Source organism: Piliocolobus tephrosceles, chromosome 3, assembly GCF_002776525.5.
Source record: "Piliocolobus tephrosceles isolate RC106 chromosome 3, ASM277652v3, whole genome shotgun sequence".
In the NCBI taxonomy this organism is placed as follows: domain Eukaryota; kingdom Metazoa; phylum Chordata; class Mammalia; order Primates; family Cercopithecidae; genus Piliocolobus; species Piliocolobus tephrosceles.
Genome location: NC_045436.1, coordinates 92,448,880 through 92,467,874, shown reverse-complemented (window position 1 = coordinate 92,467,874; position 18,995 = coordinate 92,448,880). Strand labels below are relative to the sequence as shown.

General features: G+C 39.1%; 1 protein-coding gene across 1 annotated transcript in view; it reads left to right on the top strand.

Moving 5' to 3' along the window:
- Positions 1-18,995, top strand: part of ZGRF1 (zinc finger GRF-type containing 1) — an 84,046-nt gene that overhangs the window by 2,627 nt on the left and 62,424 nt on the right. The window contains exons 2-6 of the mRNA XM_023219968.3: positions 1,580-1,670; positions 3,150-3,230; positions 11,287-11,346; positions 15,243-15,431; positions 15,745-17,989. Coding sequence (XP_023075736.1) covers positions 1,650-1,670; positions 3,150-3,230; positions 11,287-11,346; positions 15,243-15,431; positions 15,745-17,989 — 2,596 coding nt within the window. The 5' untranslated portion in view covers positions 1,580-1,649. The remainder of the gene's footprint in view (positions 1-1,579; positions 1,671-3,149; positions 3,231-11,286; positions 11,347-15,242; positions 15,432-15,744; positions 17,990-18,995) is intronic.

The window sequence follows — 18,995 nt, the reverse complement described above, 5'->3', positions numbered from 1 at the left end:
TTTCTCCAGATGACCTTGATTAGTTGAGGGAAGATGCCACTGACTTTCTTGCACTTCACTGCCCCCTCCCATTTATTATTATTATTTTTTGAGACAGATCTTTGCTCTTGTCGCCCAGGCTGGAGTGCAGTGGCATGATCTCGGCTCACTGCAGCCTCCACCTCCCGGGTTCAAGTGATTCTCCTGCCTCAGCCTCCCAAGTAGCTGGGATTATAGGCACGCACCACCACGCCTGGCTAATTTTTCTATTTTTAGTAGAGACGGGGGTTTCACCATGTTGGCCAGGCTCGTCTGGAACTCCTGAGGTGTTCAGGTGATCCGCCTCTCTCGGCTTCCTGGAGTTCTGGGATTGCAGGTGTGAGCCAACGTGCCCTGCCTGCACTTCACTACGTAATTGTACTGGAGTTCCCTCATCAGACATATCAATTCTTGTTTGGGAAGACCTTCACTGGCCTTCCCTTGACTAATGGTTATTTCAACTTACAGCTTAGGCTTTACTTCCTTGAAGAAGCCTTGTTTGATGATCCACACCAAGCTGGGTGACCGGCCTGTGCTTATTCTTGCCATATTTTATTAAATTTACTGTTTATCACCCTGCCATACTGAAATTCTTTGAGATGGAGTGTAGAGTTTCCATTTAAATATTTTAGCCTAGCATAATATCTGGCACATAGTAAGTACTGAATAAGTATATGTAACTTACAAATATGTAGGTGGCATATTTTACATGTCTAAAAGAGGAACTGAACTCAAATCACAAATTACAGCTTCTAGGTCTTTTAGGTCTGTATTCTCAAACTTGAGTGTCCATCAGCATCACTTGGAGGGCTTCTTAAAAGACAGACTGCTGGGCCCCCAACCGCAGATTTTCTGACTTAATAGGTCATTTCTTACTAGTTCCCAGATGATACTGTTGGTCCAGGGGTCACATCTTTAGAACCACTTCAGGGAAAAAAAAAGAAAGTATGTTTCTTTGGCATTTCTATTTACTTCTTCACTGATAACCATCAGTGATTTTAGATTTCCAAATTTGCCCACAAAAACAGTTTTATCCAATAGCATAACATAACTACAGTAACTGTTGCAGCAGTGTTGGATGTTGGAAAGATTTTTCCTTGCAGAGGTACTATATAATTAATTGGTCCTAGGTACTGTGGTATATTGATGCTAAGAGTTGAAAGGAAAAATTTAAAACACAAGGGGGCCATCTTGTGGTGGCCATAGCAATTCAGAAAACTTTAAAAATTGAATTTGTGCTATAGGAAACCAAACATGTGGAGGACAAATTCGTGTTTTCTGATACATATTATGCATCTGGAAAAATGTTTGCAGACTACAAATTAGTTTATATATTTTACTTAGTTTTTTCTTTACTTGTGAAAAAATTCTTGTTTCACAGCATGGTATCACTTTTACTGTGTCCTCAGTGATAGATAATTTTATTACACCTCTGTTTCCCTTGGTAGTTAGGTAGTCTTGGAACTGTGATTCATGTCTATGGTTGGGAGTTTATTGAGAAAAATTTTATTTGTTATTTTTAAGAAATCAGGGTGGAAATTTTATGTATTTTTAATTTTAGGTGGTATAAATAGTTGAATAACTACTTCCTATTTTCTGGACTCAGCTGGTTTATAACTTCAGAAGAAATAATGGAAAGCCAAGAATTTATTGTAAGTTTTACCATTTTTTACAATTTGGTGAAATTCCTTTCCTTTCTCCCTTTGTTCCTTCTTTCTTTTGAAGGCGTTTCACAAACATATTGCTGTGTTGCCAGGTTTAGCAAAAACAAAACAAAAAAACCAAAAAACAGGCTACTCAGTTAAATTTGAATTTCAAATAAACAATGCATACCTTTTTTAACATTAGGATCCCAAATATTGCACGGTATTTTATCTGGTAACCCTATCTGTTGCCTACTATTCATACTTGTTACACAAAATCATCACTTTTCAGCCTTTTGGCTAGGATCAAGTATTAGATAAAGTCCTTTGTAACATATTCTTTGGAAGTGTGAGACCGGGAAACAATTTCCTTCTCTTGAAGAACTGGCATTCCTCTTCTGTATAGATCAGCGGTTCTCACACTGTTTGATCTCAGGATTCTTTAACACTCTAGAAAATTATTGACCCCAAGTAACTTGCGTATATGGGGGTCTTACGTCTATTGATGTTTTTCATACTAGAAGTTAAAGCAGAAATGTAAAAAGTATTTATGATTTGGCTTAATGGAAGACAACTGGATTCTCATGTTTGTTTCTTCTACATTCAGGTTGCAATTGACTCTTACAATATTGCATATACATAATCCTGGGAAACTTCATTCTGCACCCCTGAAGGAGTGAGGATGAAAAGACGGCATTATGAAAATAGTTTTGACTTCACAGATACCTGTAAAGGTCTTGGAGACCTCCGGGAGTCTCTGGACCAAACTTTGAGAACTGCACAGATTATTAGTTCTCTGTAATCCAATAATTTTTTTCCCTTCCTACTGATGACTAGAGAACTCAAATTACTTTCAGTGCTCATTTATCTTTTTTGTTTCTTCCTTGCATTTTTCCTCTCCTTTCTTCCTTCCCCTGCCATTTCTTCCCTTATACCCCCCTTCTCCTTCTCTCTCTCCCTTCCTTCCCTTTTTATTTCTTTTTTTTTTTTTGAGACAGAGTCTCGCTTTGCCACCCAGGCTGGAGTGCAGTGGCCAGATCTCAGCTCACTGCAAGCTCCGCCTCCCGGGTTTACGCCATTCTCCTGCCTCAGCCTCCCGAGTAGCTGGGACTACAGGCGCCTGCCATCTTGCCCGGCTAGTTTTTTTTTGTATTTTTTTAGTAGAGACGGGGTTTCACCGTGTTATTAGCCAGGATGGTCTCGATCTCCTGACCTCATGATCCACCCGTCTCGGCCTCCCAAAGTGCTGGGATTACAGGCTTGAGCCACCGCGCCTGGCCCCTTTTTATTTCATTTAATTAATGTTTAATGCTATTGTCATGCTATCTGTGCTTTTGTTTTTAAAATTTAAAAAATTGATATGAGTGTATGTGCCTTTTTTTGTGAAAGGTGCCTTAAATATATTTTGTATGTAGGAAGGATATATAAAATATATAACATTGAATATATATAAATGGAAACCATTTCTTTTGTATTTTTGGAAATAAGGTTCTATATACTCATCAAAAGATGAAGAAGTCAAAAGTGTGGCAAGATGGAATTCTGAAGATCACTCCCTTAGGAAACAAAGTGAGTACAAAGCAGTTGACTACAGGGTGCAAGAGTGAGGTTCTCGATTTTTGATTGAATATTTTAAAAATTGTACATGATAAAATGTCAAATATATCCATACATTGAAATGATGTGAAAACAGATTTTCAAATGATCCTCATATCACAGTGGTTCATTTGTGCATTCTAAAAATGTTCTTTAATAGAATAAGATCTGTTATCCAGTAGCAAAGTACAGTGACTGTTACTATTATTATTTTTTTGAGGCAGAGTTTCACTCTGTCGTCCAGGCTGGAGTGCAGTGGCACGATCTTGGCTCATTGCAAACTCTGCCTCCTGGGTTCAAACGATCCTCCTGCCTCAGCCTCCCAAGTAGCTGGGACTGCAGGCACCTGCCACCACACCTGACTAATTTTTTTGTATTTTTAGTAGAGACGGGATTTCACCATGTTGCCCAGGCTGGTCTCAAACTCCTGACCTCAGGTGATCTGCCTGCCTCAGCCTCCCAAAAGGCTGGGATTACAGGTGTGAGCCACTGTGCCCGGCTGAGTGATTATTGTTAATAATAATTTTTTGTGTATTTTCAAAATAACTACAAGAGTGGAATTGGAATGCTCCTAACATAAATGATAAGGCCAGGCATCATGGCTCACACCTGTAATCCCACCACCTTGGGAGGCTGAGGCAGGAAGATTGCTTGAAACCTGGAGTTCAAGACCAGCCTGGGCAGCAAAGCAAGACTCTGGCTCTACATAAAAAAAAAAGTAAATAAAAAAATTTTACAAAAGTTATAAACTGCTAGTTATATACCAGGCATAATGCTTTAAAAGTATCGGCCGGGCGCGGTGGCTCAAGCCTGTAATCCCAGCACTTTGGGAGGCCAAGGCGGGTGGATCACGAGGTCAGGAGATAGACCATCCTGGCTAACACGGTGAAACCCCGTCTCTACTAAAAATACAAAAAAACTAGCCGGGCGTGGTGGCGGGCGCCTGTAGTCCCAGCTACTCGGAGGCCGAGGCGGGAGAATGGCGTGAACCCGGGAGGCGGAGCTTGCAGTGAGCCGAGATCGCGCCACTGCACTCTAGCCTGGGCGACACAGCAAGACTCCATCTCAAAAAAAAAAAAAAGTATCAACTTACTTAATCTACGTAACTCTCCTACTAGTTAGGTACTCTTTTAATCTTTATGGTACCGAAGATGAAACTGAGGTACGGAGAGATGGAGTAGCTTGCCAAGGGTCAAAGCTGGAAGGTGGAGGAGCCACATATGAGCCTAGGCTTTTTGTCCCCAGAGCCCATGTCCTAACCATTCTCCATTCTACTGTGTCTTTTTTTTTTTTTTTTTTTTTTTTGAGCCAGAGTCTGACTCTGTTGCCCAGATTGGAGTGCAGTGGCAAGATCTCGGCTCACTGCAGCCTCCGCCTCCCACATTCAATCAGCTCTGCCTCAGCCTCCTAAGTAGCTGGGACTACAGGTGCCACTACCACGCCCGGCTAGTCTTTTGTATTTTTAGTAGAAACGGAGTTTCGCCATGTTGGTCAGGATGGTCTCGAATTCCTGACCTCAGGTGATCCAAATATTACCAATTTTAAAAAAGAACCTTATTACAGTTGAGTCACTAATTTTACATAGGACACATTGACAATGTCTGTGGCTTCCTGAATGAAGCCCCTACTCCTCAGTCTAGCAATTAAATATAACCATATTCTGTTCTTATTTTACTTATCTGTCATTGTGAGGTTATCACTGAGGGAAACTTTTTAGTAGAGAAAAGGCTATCTACTATTTCTCTTTTTTTGTTTTGTTTTGTTTTTGAGGCTGAGTTTTACTCTCGTTGCCCAGGCTGGAGTCCAATGGTGCAATCTTGGCTCACTGTAACTTCCACCTCCCAGGTTCAAGCGATTCCCCTGCCTTAGCCTCCCAAGTAGCTGGGATTACAGGCATGCGCCACCAGGCCTGGCTACTTTTGTATTTTTTAGTAGAGATGGGATTTCTCCGTGTTGGTCTGATCATCTCGAACTGCCGAGGTCAGGTGGTCTGCCCGCCTTGGCCTCCCAAAGTGCTGGGATTACAGGTGTGAGTCACCGCACCTGGCCTGAGCCACTGCGCCTGGCCCTACTATTTCTTAATATTTAATTTGTTAAAACAGTAAATTAAAAAACTAATTTTGCCTTAAGTCTTCAAGTTCAATTTATGTAATCCTATTAAATTTGTAAACCTTTGTAAAAGTTAAGTTTAACAGTTACTTTCAGTAGGGTTTCACTTAATGTTCAAGCAACAGAAGTTGAAAAAACTAAGTGGTTTTTTTTTTTCTTTTAGACAGAGTCTTGCTCTGTTGCCTAGGTTGGAGTGCAGTGGCACAGTCTTGGCTCACTACAACCTCTTCATCCAAGGTTCAAGTGATTATCCTGCTTCAGCCTCCTGAGTAGCTGGGATTACAAACGCTCACCACCATGCCTAGCTAATTTTGTATTTTTAGTAGAGATGGGGTTTCACCATGTTGGCCAGGCTGGTCTCGAACTCCTGACATCAAGTGATCCTCCCACCTCGGCCTCCTAAAGTGCTGGTATTACAGATGTGAGCCACTGTGCCTGGCAAAAGTAGCTTTTTAAAATTAAAAATAACACAAATATTTTATTAGTTTTTTGTTTGTTTGTTTGTCTTTTGAGACAGAATCTAACTCTGTCACTCAGGCTGGAGCACACTGCTCTCTGCAACCTCCACCTCCTAGGCTTAAGCGATCCTCCCACCTCAGCATTCCAAGTAGCTGGAATCACAAGCACACACCACCTCACCTGGCAATTTTTACATTTTTTGTAGAGACAGGGTTTCACCGTGTTGGCCAGGCTGGTCTCAAACTCCTAAGCTCAAGCCATCTTGGCCTCCCAAAGGGATTACAGGCATAAGCCACCGCGCCTGGCTCAAATATTTGAAATATCAGATTACCTAATGTCAGATTGGCCAATAACTAAAATCTATTCATGACCATAATTCAAAAGTATTGATATTTTTGATTTGAATTACTTCATTGTCTCTATATCCAGTTCTAAATGTTTCAGGAGTTACAAGGTACTTTCACATTGAGTAAAAAACATGTTGTTACCCAAGTAAATTGGAGTTATCATATCAACAAACTGAGGCTGCCAGTAAGATTTTAGAGTGAGATTTGAGACCCAGGGCTATAGATAATCAGGATAACTTGAACACCATCAAGTTACCATGTGAATACCATCACACCTCCAAGGGACGTGTGGAGCCCTGTGTTTAATTGTAGTAACAACAGGATCTCCAAGTCTATGCTCTTTAAAGGTGGTGGTCTCATGGTTGCTATCGCTATGTTCAAGTCATGTGATTAATTCTTCTAATTTAAATAGATGAATATTCAGGTCTGTGCATATCCATATGTTTTTTAAATATGTAAACTAATTCATTCAGTGTCTGATGCTATTCTATATAACTTTTTCTTTTATATTCTGCCTTTTTCTTTAGATCCAGTGTCTTTAAAATCTTGTAGATATTTAAAAACCATCTGATTGGATTCTGCATATCCTTTGTGTTGTCTTCTGGTTCCAAATTATTATGGTCATGCTAGTGCTACTATCCAACTTCATCTTCAGCTATAGCATACATTTGTTGAGTGCCCATTATATATCTCACACAAGGAGGTTATAGGAAAACAAGATAAATTCAAGTTAGTCCCTGAAAGTTTCTGTATTCTAGGCAAGTTAATTATCTCACTGTTTCCTATATAACTCCCTCATTCTTAAATGCAGGCTGTTGCTTATATTCTTCTCTTGCTGGTTACGCCTTTTCTCTATCTAAATTCTGTCAAAGTTATTCATCTTCCACTGAATAAGTCATCAACCTACCAACATATCGCTGGTGGACAGTGGGAAAAGTCAAGTAAGATAGGTGGATGCAGAGTAGAAGAGCAGTTAGCATCAAATGTCAAGTAGACCTCAGTTTCAATTCTGGCCCTTTGCTTATTAGATGTATAATTTTGCGGAAGTACTCTCAGTGCGTCTGTGCTTTCGTTGTAAAATGGGGAAAATGATGCTTCATAAAGTTGTCTTAAGGATTAAAATAAGAAACATGTAAAGACCTTAATAAAGTACCTGCCACATCCTAAGCACACAATGAATGGTAGTTTGTTATTATAGTTCTTGTCTTCAAGGGACTTTTATCTAATTTTTGACTAAGGGCATAAGGGTTATAATATGTTTGTTTAGGATTCTATGAGATTACAAAGTAGAGACATTTAGATCTGTCTCCGGTTCAGGGAACTCTTTCTAGATGAAGCATATATGTCTATATTTTTTGTTCTGTTTTGTAAACAAAATTGCTAAGTTAAGGGGAAGGGAGCTGAATATTGTGTCCTAGTCCCAACAACCTGAATGTATGAAATGATACGAAATGTGGGGAACTATAAGCTTTTAAATCTAGCTGAAATGAAGGCCCCATATTGGGAAATGATGCCGTATAAAGCTAAAGAGGTAGACAGGAACCATATCATGAAGAACTTTGTGTGCTCAGCCCTAGGAGCTAATGAAGAATTATGAGAACAAGAGTGACATATCATATTTGTATTTTATTTTGTTTTATTTTTTTGAGACAAAGTCTTGCTCCGTCACCCAGGCTGGAGTACAGTGGCACGATCTTGGCTCCCTACAGCCTCCGCCTCCTGGGCACAAGTGATTCTTGGGCCTCAGCCTCCTGAGTAGCTGGGATTACAAGCATGTGCCACAACACCTGGCTAATTTTTGTATTTTTGGTAGAGATGGGTTTCACCATGTTGGCCAGGTTGGTCTCAAACTCCTGACCTCAGATGTTCCACCCTCCTTGGCCTCTTAAAGTGCTGGGATTACAGATGTGAGCCACCACGCCCGGCTATGTTTGTATTTTAGAAAGATTGGTTTGGCAGCAGTGTAAAAGTTGTGTAGGATGAAAGTCAGACTGGATTTCAAAGACTTATAGTAGAGGCTGTAGAATAATCTAGACAAAAAGTAATGGAGGTCTGACCAAGCAGACATTAGCAGTGACGATGGAGAAAAAGAATGATTATAGATAAATTATGAAAATATAGCCTCTTAAATCTTGGATATAGAAGGTAAGAGGAGGATCCAGAATGACTTTTAGGTTTGTGTATTTATTTCCCAAAATGAAATATTTCAAAAAGAAAAATAAGTTAATGGGAACAATCAAGATTTTTAGTTCCATATTGAATATAATAAATTTGAGTCTGGGTACGGTGGCTCATGCCCGTGATCCTAGTACTTTGGGAGGCTGAGGCGGGCAGATCACCTGAGGTCAGGAGTTTGAGACCAGACCATCTTGCTTAACGTGGTAAAACCCTGTCTCTACTAAAAACGTAAAAATTAGCCAGGCATGGTGGCGGGTGCCTGTAATTCCAGCTACTCGAGAGGTTGAGGCCCTAGAATTGCTTGAATCCAGGAGATGGAGGTTGCAGTGAGCTGAGATCATGCCACTGCACTCTAGCCTGGGTGATAGAGTGAGACTCAGTCTCAAAAAAAGAAAAAATAAATAAAATAAATAAATAAATTTGAAGTATCATAGAAATACTCACATAATTAGCTGTAGAGATCTAGACCTCAGGAAGGAGTTCCCGACTACTAGTAGATTGGAAGTCCTTGGCTTTTAGATGGTCTTTGAAGCTATTGGAGTGTATTCATTTATTCAACAAATATTTTTTGAGCATCCGAGTGAGTTACACACTGTTCTAAGAAATACAGCAGGGAACAAAACAGATAAATCCCTGACATCATGGAAATAACACGGAGGAGAGAGACCGCTAAATTAAATGAATATGTATGCCTAGTGAAAGGCAATAACAAGGACATTAGTGTGGTTGGAACGGAGTGAGCAAGGGCGAGAATGGAGATAAAGGGGATTATATAAGCCTCACTGGCTATGGAAAGAACTTTTGTTATTCTTAGGGAGCTGTAGAGACGTGGGAATGATTTGAGCAGGAGCATAACATGATCTGATTTATATGGATGATAGTGCTCAGGGAGGGTGTATCAAATTAAAAGAATAGAGGAACAAGAATACCAATTTTTTTAAGCAGCTTTATTGAGATATAATTCACACCTCACACACTTCGATTCACCCATTCAGTGATTTTTAGTATTTTCACAGTTTTGCAACCATCAGCACAATTTAAATTTGGCATATTTTTGTCACCACCAAAAGAAATCTCATACTTATTGGCAGCTACTACTCAGTACCCAGCCCCCAGCCCTACGCAAGCACAAATCTACTTACTGTCTCTATAGTTTTACCTATTCTGGACATTTTTGCATGAATGAAATTATATAATAAGTAGTCTTTTGTGAATAAGTCTTATTTAGCATAGTATTTTCAAGATTCTTCCATGTTGAAGCATGTATCTTCATATATATTTTATTTTTTATTGCCATATAATTTTTTTTTTTTGAGACGGAGTTTCGCTCTTGTTGCCCAGGCTGGAGTGCAATGGTGTGATCTCAGCTCACCATAACATCCGCCTCCCTGGTCCAAGCGATTCTCCTGCCTCAGCCTCCTGAGTAGCTGGGATTACAGGCATGTGTCACGAAGGCCAACTAAGTTTGTATTTTTAGTAGAGACGGGATTTCTCCATATTGGTCAGGCTGGTCTCGAACTCCCAACTTCAGGTGATCCGCCCATCTCAGCCTCCCAAAGTGCTGGGATTATAGGCATGAGCCACTGCATCTGGCATGATTTTCTTTTTTTCAATAGACAGGGTCTTGCTCTGTCACCCAGGCTGGATTGCAGTGGTGCAATCATAGTTCAGTGTAGCCTCAAACTCTTAGGCTCAAACAATCCCTCTGCCTTAGCCTCCAAAGTAGTTGGGACTACTTAGTCTTACACCACCATGTGTGGCAAATAAAAGAAATTTTTTGGAGATAGAGTCTTGCTTTGTTCCCTGAATTGATCTTGAACTTCTGGTCTCAGGTAATCCTTGCACCTCAGCCTGCAGAGTACCTGGAATAGCTGGGATTACATCACGAGCTGTGTACCGAGCCCAATACGTCATGTTTTATTTATCCATTCGTAATACAGTTGATATACTTTTGGGTTACTTCAGCTTTTTGGCTGTTATGAATAATGCTGCTATGAGCATTAATGTGCAGGTTTTTGTATAGACATATGTTTTTATTTCTCTTGGGTATATACCTAGGAGTGGAATTGCTGGGTTATGTGGGAATTTTGTTTAATCTTTCAAGTAATTGCCAGACTGTTTTCCAAAGTGATGGAAACACCAGTATTAAAGGGGCTAGTGGAAAAATTGCTATGAAAAAGGGCTAGAGACATAAGGGGAAAGCTAGAAAATGGTAATCACCTTAGCATCCTTTCTTCCCCTCTTAACCCTCACATTTAACAAGTCTTATTCATTATACCTCGTAAACAATTGTCTTATCCTCCTGAATGCCAATACCTTATTTTAAGTGCTAATCATCTCCTTTATCCTGTATACCATCCCATTGCAATAATCTCTTGAAATGATCTTGTCTCCTGTTTGTCCCCTTTAATGTGTTTCAATTATATTTTCTTCCCAATTTTTTTTTTTTTTAATTGAGATGAAGTCTCGCTCTGTTGCCCAGGCTGGAATGCAGTGGTGTGATCTTAGCTCACTGCAACCTCTGCCGCCTGGGTTCAAGCAATTCTCCTGCTTCAGCTGGTATTTTTAGAAGGGACGGGGTTTTGCCATGTTGGCCAGGCTGGTCTGGAACTCCTGACCTCAGGTGATCCACTTGCCTTGGCCTCCCAAAGTGCTTAGATTACAGGCGTGAGCCACTGCACTCAGCCTCTTCCCAGTTTCATTCTAATATCCTCCTGGTAGCAATTAAGTTCTTGAATTTATTTTATGTATGCCTTTACTCTCTTACACAGACTGATACATAATAAACATTCAAGATAGATGCATTTTCAAATCCAAGTTCAAATGTAATCCTTTCATTATATGATGACTTATATAACACTTATTTCCTCTTGAAGATGTTTAAGAAAAGCATAATTGTGTTGTTCCTTTTTAACCTTTATTTTGTTTTTATACAGGCAATTTTATATGATGACAAAGGAGCATGTTTGGAGAGTGTGTTCCTTAAATGCCTTGAGGTATTTTAGTGTGTTTATCTTATTTTTAAGTTATTATTTAAAAATCTCTTTAAATCCTTTATGAATATTGTTAATGTAGTCATAATACTAATAATTATAGTTAGTATTTGTTGAACGTTATAACTAGACTCTGTGCTAAAACCTTTTAGATATGTTTCCTTTAATCTCTACAACTGATTTTTTATAATCTAAAAAAAAAAAAAAAACCTGATTTTTATAGATTAGGAGTGCAGTGCAGAAAGGTTAAGTAACTTGCTCATGTTCATAGAGTTACAGTGGTAGGAAGGCTGAGATTTGATCCCAGGAGGTGATTCTAGAGTCTAATTCTACTACATGATTTTTTCATAGGCAGAGGTCTACTGTGGGAAATTTTTTGTGACATATTCTCATTTAAGTATAATATTCTCTCACCTAAAAACAGAACTACCATTCAACCCAAGAGAACTATAACTGGGTATATACCCAAAGGAATATAAGTTGTTCTGCCATAAAGACACATGCATGTTCATTGTAGCACTATTCATAGTAGCAAAGACACGGAATCAACCTAAATGCCCATCAGTGATAGACTGGATAAAGAAAATGAGATACAAATATACCATGAAGTACAGCCATAAAAAAGAATGAGATCATGTTCCTTTACAGGAATATGAATGGAGCTGGAGGCCATTATCCTTAGCAAACTAATGCAGGAACATAGAAGACCAAATATTACATGTTCTCACATGTAAGTGGGAGCTAAATGATGAGAATGTATGGACACAGAGGGGAACAACAGACACTGGGGCCTACTGGAGGATGCAGAGAGGGTAGGAGGAGGAAGAGGATCAGAAAAAATAATGGGTACTAGGCTTAATACTTCGGTGATGAAGTAATCTGTATAATAAACCCCCACCACACGGGTTTACCTATATAACAAACCTGCACATGTATCCCTGAACTTAAAAGTTAAAAACAAGTATGTAAATAAGGTATTCTATCAAATATGTAGTTTGTGTTTTTCCTCTCAAAGAGGAAAAAGCATAGAAAGAGAACTAAAGGCATATTTTAGTGAAGAATTAGGATATTAAAGTTGGTCATTCTGGGTTCATTTCCCAGTTATAAATACTTCCTGGCCCACCTAAACTCTGTATCTAACTTCTCTGATGTAAAATGTAGATCACAGACAGACGTTACTTACAGGGTCGGTCTGAAGGTTAGAAATAACTTTTGTAAAATGCCTAACAGTTTTAGTTAGTATAGTGATTCTTTTTTTTTTTTTTGAGATGGAGTCTCCCTCTGTTGCCCAGGCTGGAGTGTAGTGGCACAATCTCGGCTCACTGCAGCCTCTGCCTCCTGGGTTCAAGTGATTCTCCTTCCTCAGCCTCCTGAGTAGCTGAGATTACAGGTGTGTGCCACCATACCCAACTAAGTTTTTGTATTTTTAGTAGAGATGGCGTTTCACCATGTTGACTAGACTGGTCTTGAACTCCTGAACTCAAGTGATCCACGTGCCTTGGCCTCCTAAAGTGCTGGGATTACAGGCATGAGCCACTGCACCTGGCCTAGTACAGTGATTCTAAATGTGTTAAAATGCATACTATGATGATGATGATGTTTAATTTTGGCCATAGGATTTAATTCATTTTGAAATTTTACATGACATCAGTAGTGGTTATGATACTTTTATATATTTTTAGAAGGGTTTAGGAGAATCAGTATCTTAGTATATGGTTTGATTGGTGGTAACTACTATTATTTCATCTTAAAAATCATTTTGGGCCGGGCGCGCTGGCTCACGCCTGTAATTCCATCACTTTGGGAGGCTGAGGCGGGTGGATCACCTGACGTCAGGAGTTCAAGACTGGCCTGACCAACATGGAGAAACCCCTTCTCTACTAAAAATACACAAAATTAGCTGGACGTGGTGGCGCATGCCTGCAATCCTAGCTACTCAGGAGGCTGAGATAGGGGAATCGCTTGAACCTGGGAGGCGGAGGTTCGGTGAGCTGAGATTGCACTGTTGCACTCCAGACTGGGCGATAAGAGTGAAACTCCATCTCAAAAAAAAAATCATTTCATTAGTAAAATATTAATCTGATACAGATTTTGTGTATTTTCAAATTAGGCTGATAATTTTTTATTGTTATTTTTGAGATGGAGTTTCGCTCTTGTTGCCCAGGCTAGAGTGCAATGGCGTGATCTCACCTCACCACAACCTCTGCCTCCTGGGTTCAAGTGATTCTCCTGCCTCAGCCTCCCAAGTGATTGGGATTACAGGCATGTGCCACCACACCCTGCTAATTATTTTTGTATTATTAGTCGAGACAGGGTTTCACCATGTTGGTCAGGCTGGTCTCAAACTCCCAACCTCAGGTGATCTGCCCTCCTCGGTCTCCCAAAGTGCTGGGATTACAAGCATGAGCCACTGTGCCTAGCGATAATCTTATTTTTATGCTGCAGTCAGAGGTGGTGGCAAGTACTACATTTCCTCATTAATGTGATTAAAATGCATTTTTAGAATATGATTATTTAAGCAACTATAATGATTTATAATAATGTTTAATTTGTGATAATTATGAGTATCTTATTTAAAGATATATAGTTGGTAATAACTCTAATTTTTGAAAAGTTACACTTAGCTGTATGGATTCTAAGTGAATTGCTTGAGAGGAGGCATTTTTTTCTTGTCTTTGTATCCCTAGTATGTAACAAGGGGCCTCATATAAGTCCCCAGTATGTAATATTTATTTACTAATCTAATTTTGTTTTTAGAGACATTGTCTCACTCTGTCATCCAGGCTGGAGTATAGTAGTGTGATCATAGCTTACCGCAGCCTCAAACTCCTGGGCTCAAGGGATCCTTCCACCTCAGCCTTTCAAGTAGCTGACACTATAGGAACATGCCACCATACCTGGCTAATTTTTTTTTTTTTTTTTGAGACAGGGTCTCACTCTGTCACCTAGGCTACAGAGCAGTGGTGTGATAACTGCTCACTGCAGTCTTGACCTCCTAGGCTCAAATCATCCTCCCACCTCATCCCCCCAAATAGCTGGGACTATAGGTGCATGCCACCATGCATGGCTAATTTTTTAAAATCTATTTTGTAGAGACGGGTCTTGTTATGTTGACTAGGGTGGTCTTGACCTCCTGGCTTCAAGCATTCCCCCTGACTTGGCGTTTGAAGTGCTGGGATTACAGGCATAAGCCATCCCATCCAGTCCGGGCTAATTTAAAATAAAAATTTTTTGTAGGGATAGGATCTGAATATTTTGCCCAGGCTGGTCTCATACTCTTGGCTTCAAGCAATCCTCTTGCCTTGGTCTCCCAAAGTCTTGCGATTACAGGTGTGAGCTACCACACCTAGCTCTAATATGTGTTGTTGAATAAACAAATTAGAGAAATTTAAAAATTATATTATTGTCCTTTTTTTTTTTTTTTTTGAGATGGAGTCTCGCTCTGTCGCCCAGGCTGGAGTGCAGTGGCCTGATCTCAGCTCACTGCAAGCTCTGCCTCCCGGGTTCACGCCATTCTCCTGCCTCAGCCTCCCGAGTAGCTGGGACTCCAGGCGCCCGCCAACACGCCCGGCTAATTTTTTGTATTTTAGTAGAGACAGGGTTTCACCGTGTTAGCCAGGATGGTCTCGATCTCCTGACCTCGTGATCCGCCCGTCTCGGCCTCCCAAAGTGCTGGGATTACAGGCTTGAGCCACCGCGCCCGGCCCTATTGTCCTTTTTTGTGCTTATTGATAGTTAATGAGTACATAATAAAAAATAATTGAAGACTTTAGTTACTGATTTATTCGTTCAACACCTATTTATTGAACACCGATTGTGTCTTAGTGCTAGTGAGCATCCTGGAATACATAGATAATCAAATAATTAGATGTGTGTGATTTTGACATTTATTCTTTTAGGTGAAACCTGGAGATGACTTAGAAAGTGATCGATACTTAATCACAGTTGAAGAAGTTAAAGTTGCTGGAGCCATAGGTATTGTTAAGCAGAATGTCAATAAAGAAGCACCAGAGTTAAATTCAAGGAGATTTATATCATCTGGCCGATCTCGTGGATGTCAGCCTTCTGGCTTAAAAAGGAAGTTTACTGTAAGTTTTGCTGTGGAAAATAATACATCAAAATATATTTATTAAATTGTCTCAAAAAGTGGTGAATTTCGAAGTTATTGTACTCTGTCATTCAAAGGGCACTTCATAGTATACTTAGGTAGAAAAGAAATAAACCCTACTTTGAAAAATCTTATTACAAATGAATGTACTTTAACAAACTTTAAATCTGAAATATTACTTTACCTTAGGCAAAGCAGAAACATTCCTTCATCTTTTTTTTTTTCTTAGCCAGTTCACTTCACATTTTCTTTATGGGTAATGGTACAGCTAACAGTTATTTTACTATTTTCAGGATTTTCAAGGACCACGTCAGGTTCCGAAGAAAATGGTTATTACGGAAAGTGGTGAATCAGCTGTATCACATGACACTAAGAAACCTGGCTCTACTATTTTTTCTCCATTCTACAGCATGCCTCCTTTGTTTCCTACTGTTGGCAATAAAGATGTAAATAATATACTGGTAGACCCTGAGAACACTGTGACTTACAAGAACAGAGAGAGAAATGCCATGGATTTTTCTTCAGTTTTTTCTCCATCCTTCCAGATTAACCCAAAAGTGCTGTGTGAAGAAAAGTATTTTTGCTCTCCTATCAATTCTGGAAATAAGCTTTCAGACTTACTGACCAATGAACCTGTGAAAAGAGATAGTTTGTCATCTCACTGTTCAGGAGTTCCACAAAACATCAGAAGCAAAGCACAGATATTAGCTCTTCTGAAGTCTGAATCATCTAGTACATGTGAGGAACTAAATTCTGAGATGACAGAGCATTTTCCTCAAAAACAACCACAGGGAAGTTTAAAAATTGCTACTAAACCAAAGCACCTAATTCAACAGGAAGAGTGTGCTGAGATGAGGAGCACAGAAAATTTATACTACCAGTATCAATCAGAAAATACCATGAGAAATAAAAGCCGGTGGGCCATGTATTTATCCTCACAGAGTTCACCCATACATTCTACTGTACATGGGAATGATACAGAAAGGAAAACCAAGGCCCAGGAAGATGATATAAATTATAATTTGAAAGACCTTTCATTACAAAAAAATACACAGCTCTTTGAAACATATGCTGAAGAGGGGAAAAAGTATAATGTAGACAAGTCAGTAGGTAATAATGATCAATGCTGGAATCAGGAAGTAAAATTAGAAATTCCTTCATTCAGTGAAAGCAGTAGCTTACAGGTTACTTGTAGCAGTGCAGAAAATGATGGTACATTGTCAGAATCTGACATTCAAGAAGATAATAAAATATCTTTTAATCAAAATGACAAGGTCTGCATTAAAGGATCAGTTCTCATTAAAGAAAATGCTCAGGAGGTAAATACATGTGGAACACCAGAAAAGGAGTATGAACAATCAGAGTCATCTCTGCCAGAACTGAAACATCTCCAAGTTGAATCTAGTAATAATTCTAGAATCTCTGATGACATTACAGACATGATTTCTGAAAGGAAAATGGATGATGAAAGTGTTAATAGTATTCATGAATCACTGAGTAATGTAACACAACCATTTTTGGAGGTAACTTTTAATCTGAACAATTTTGAGACCAGTGACACTGAGGAGGAATCACAGGAAAGCAACAAAATTTCCCAGGATTCAGAGAGTTGGGTAAAGGACATTTTGGTTAATGATGGCAATTCATGTGTTCAGAAGAGGTCTGAGAATACAAACTGTGAAGAGATTGAGGGTGAACATTTACGACTCTTAACATCTGTTAGTGGCAAACCTGCAGTGACATTTCCTGTTAAAGAGACTCTGCCATCACAGTTTTGTGATAAAACTTATGTGGGTTTTGACATGGGAATTTGTAAAGCTGAAAACACTGGAAAAGAAATAGAGGAGTATAGTGACACATTGAGCAATTTTGAATCTTTCAAGTGGACTGATGCTGTACACATAGATAATAAAGAAGATTCTAATAAACCTATTCAAGAAGTCAGAAGTAACTATGATTTTGCTTTACTCCCGAATAAATCTAAAGGTATAAACATGAATTTACATATTCCTCATATTCAAAATCAGACTGCTGAAAACAGTAATCTATTTTTAGAAGATGCTCAACCTCAGCCTTTTATTTTGGGAAATGACTTAGACAAAAATGTTGAACATGTTTTACCCTCAACTTCTAGTAGTGACAACAGTGTCCAACTATTAAATACCAATCAGAATCACTCTGAATGTATTGAACTTGATAAATCAAATACCCACATTTCCAATTCTTTGTTTTACCCACTGGGAAAAAAGCATCTTATTTCCAAAGACACAGAAGCACGTATATCTGAACCTGAAGATTTGGGAAAGATTAGAAGTCCACTCCCTGACCATGTTGAGGTTGAAACTGCCAGAGAAGGCAAACAATACTGGAATCCTAGAAATTCTTCAGAACTTTCTGGATTAGTAAATACCATTTCTATTTTAAAGTCACTATCTGAACACAGTACTGCTTTAGACAGTTTGGAAATATTGAGAAAGAAAAATACTGTCTTTCAGCAAGGAACTCAACAGACATATGAGCCAGATAGCAGTCCTGAAGGTTAGAATTGCGTGTCTATTTTGGATTGTTTTCTTTATAGCTCAAAGAGCTATAAAGAAAGAAGATAATAGTTCTGGGTGCTACATTAAAGAATTACATAATGTTTAAATAGGTAATACATGTACTTAGTAAAACCAATGTTAATAGAGAATAATACCAATGAAAAGTCCCCATCCAACCACATCCCTCAGTCTACCCTTCAGAATTAGCTACAGTTTTCGTCTAGTATATCCTTCCATAAACATTCTATGCATGTATAAGCATACATTGGCACATTTAAGTTAATATATGTCAAAAAATGTACTTGTATATGTACGTATGTGTGTGTATATGTGTATTTTTTTTTTTTTTTTTTTTTTGAGACAGTCTCACTCTGTCACCCAGGCTGGAGTGACTCACTGCAGCCTCTGCCTCCCAAGTAGTTGGGATTACAGGCATGCACCACCATGCTTAGCTAATTACATCTATTCTTATTATTCATTTTTGGACAGGTACTAGGGAATACATTTTTTTAAAAAAGTGAGTTCATATTGATACCTGTAATTCCAGTCCTATACCAGAGAGTTCTTTTCCCTCTTTCCTCTGTTCCATAATTGTATCTGTCTTTTTTTCTTTTTAGGACAGAGTTTCACTCTTGTTACCCAAGCTAGAGTGCAATGGCACGATCTCAGCTCACTGCAACCTCCACCTCCTGGGTTCAAGTGATTCTCCTGCCTCAGTTTTAGAGATACTTCAAAGTTCTCTTTATAGGAATTAATCATTTCTCATTCCCATGAGTAATGTATGAGACTGGGTGTTTCTCCACAGCCTTGCCAATCGTGTATTGCCCAGCTTTTGAATGTTTACCAATCTGATAGATGAGCAATGGCTTTTCAGTGTATTTTTTATTTTATTTATTTATTTAATTTTAATTTTAATTTTAATTTTTGAGACGGAGTTTCACTCTTGTCCAGGCTGAAGTACAGTGATGTGATCTCAGCTCACTGCAAACTGTGCCTCCCAGGTT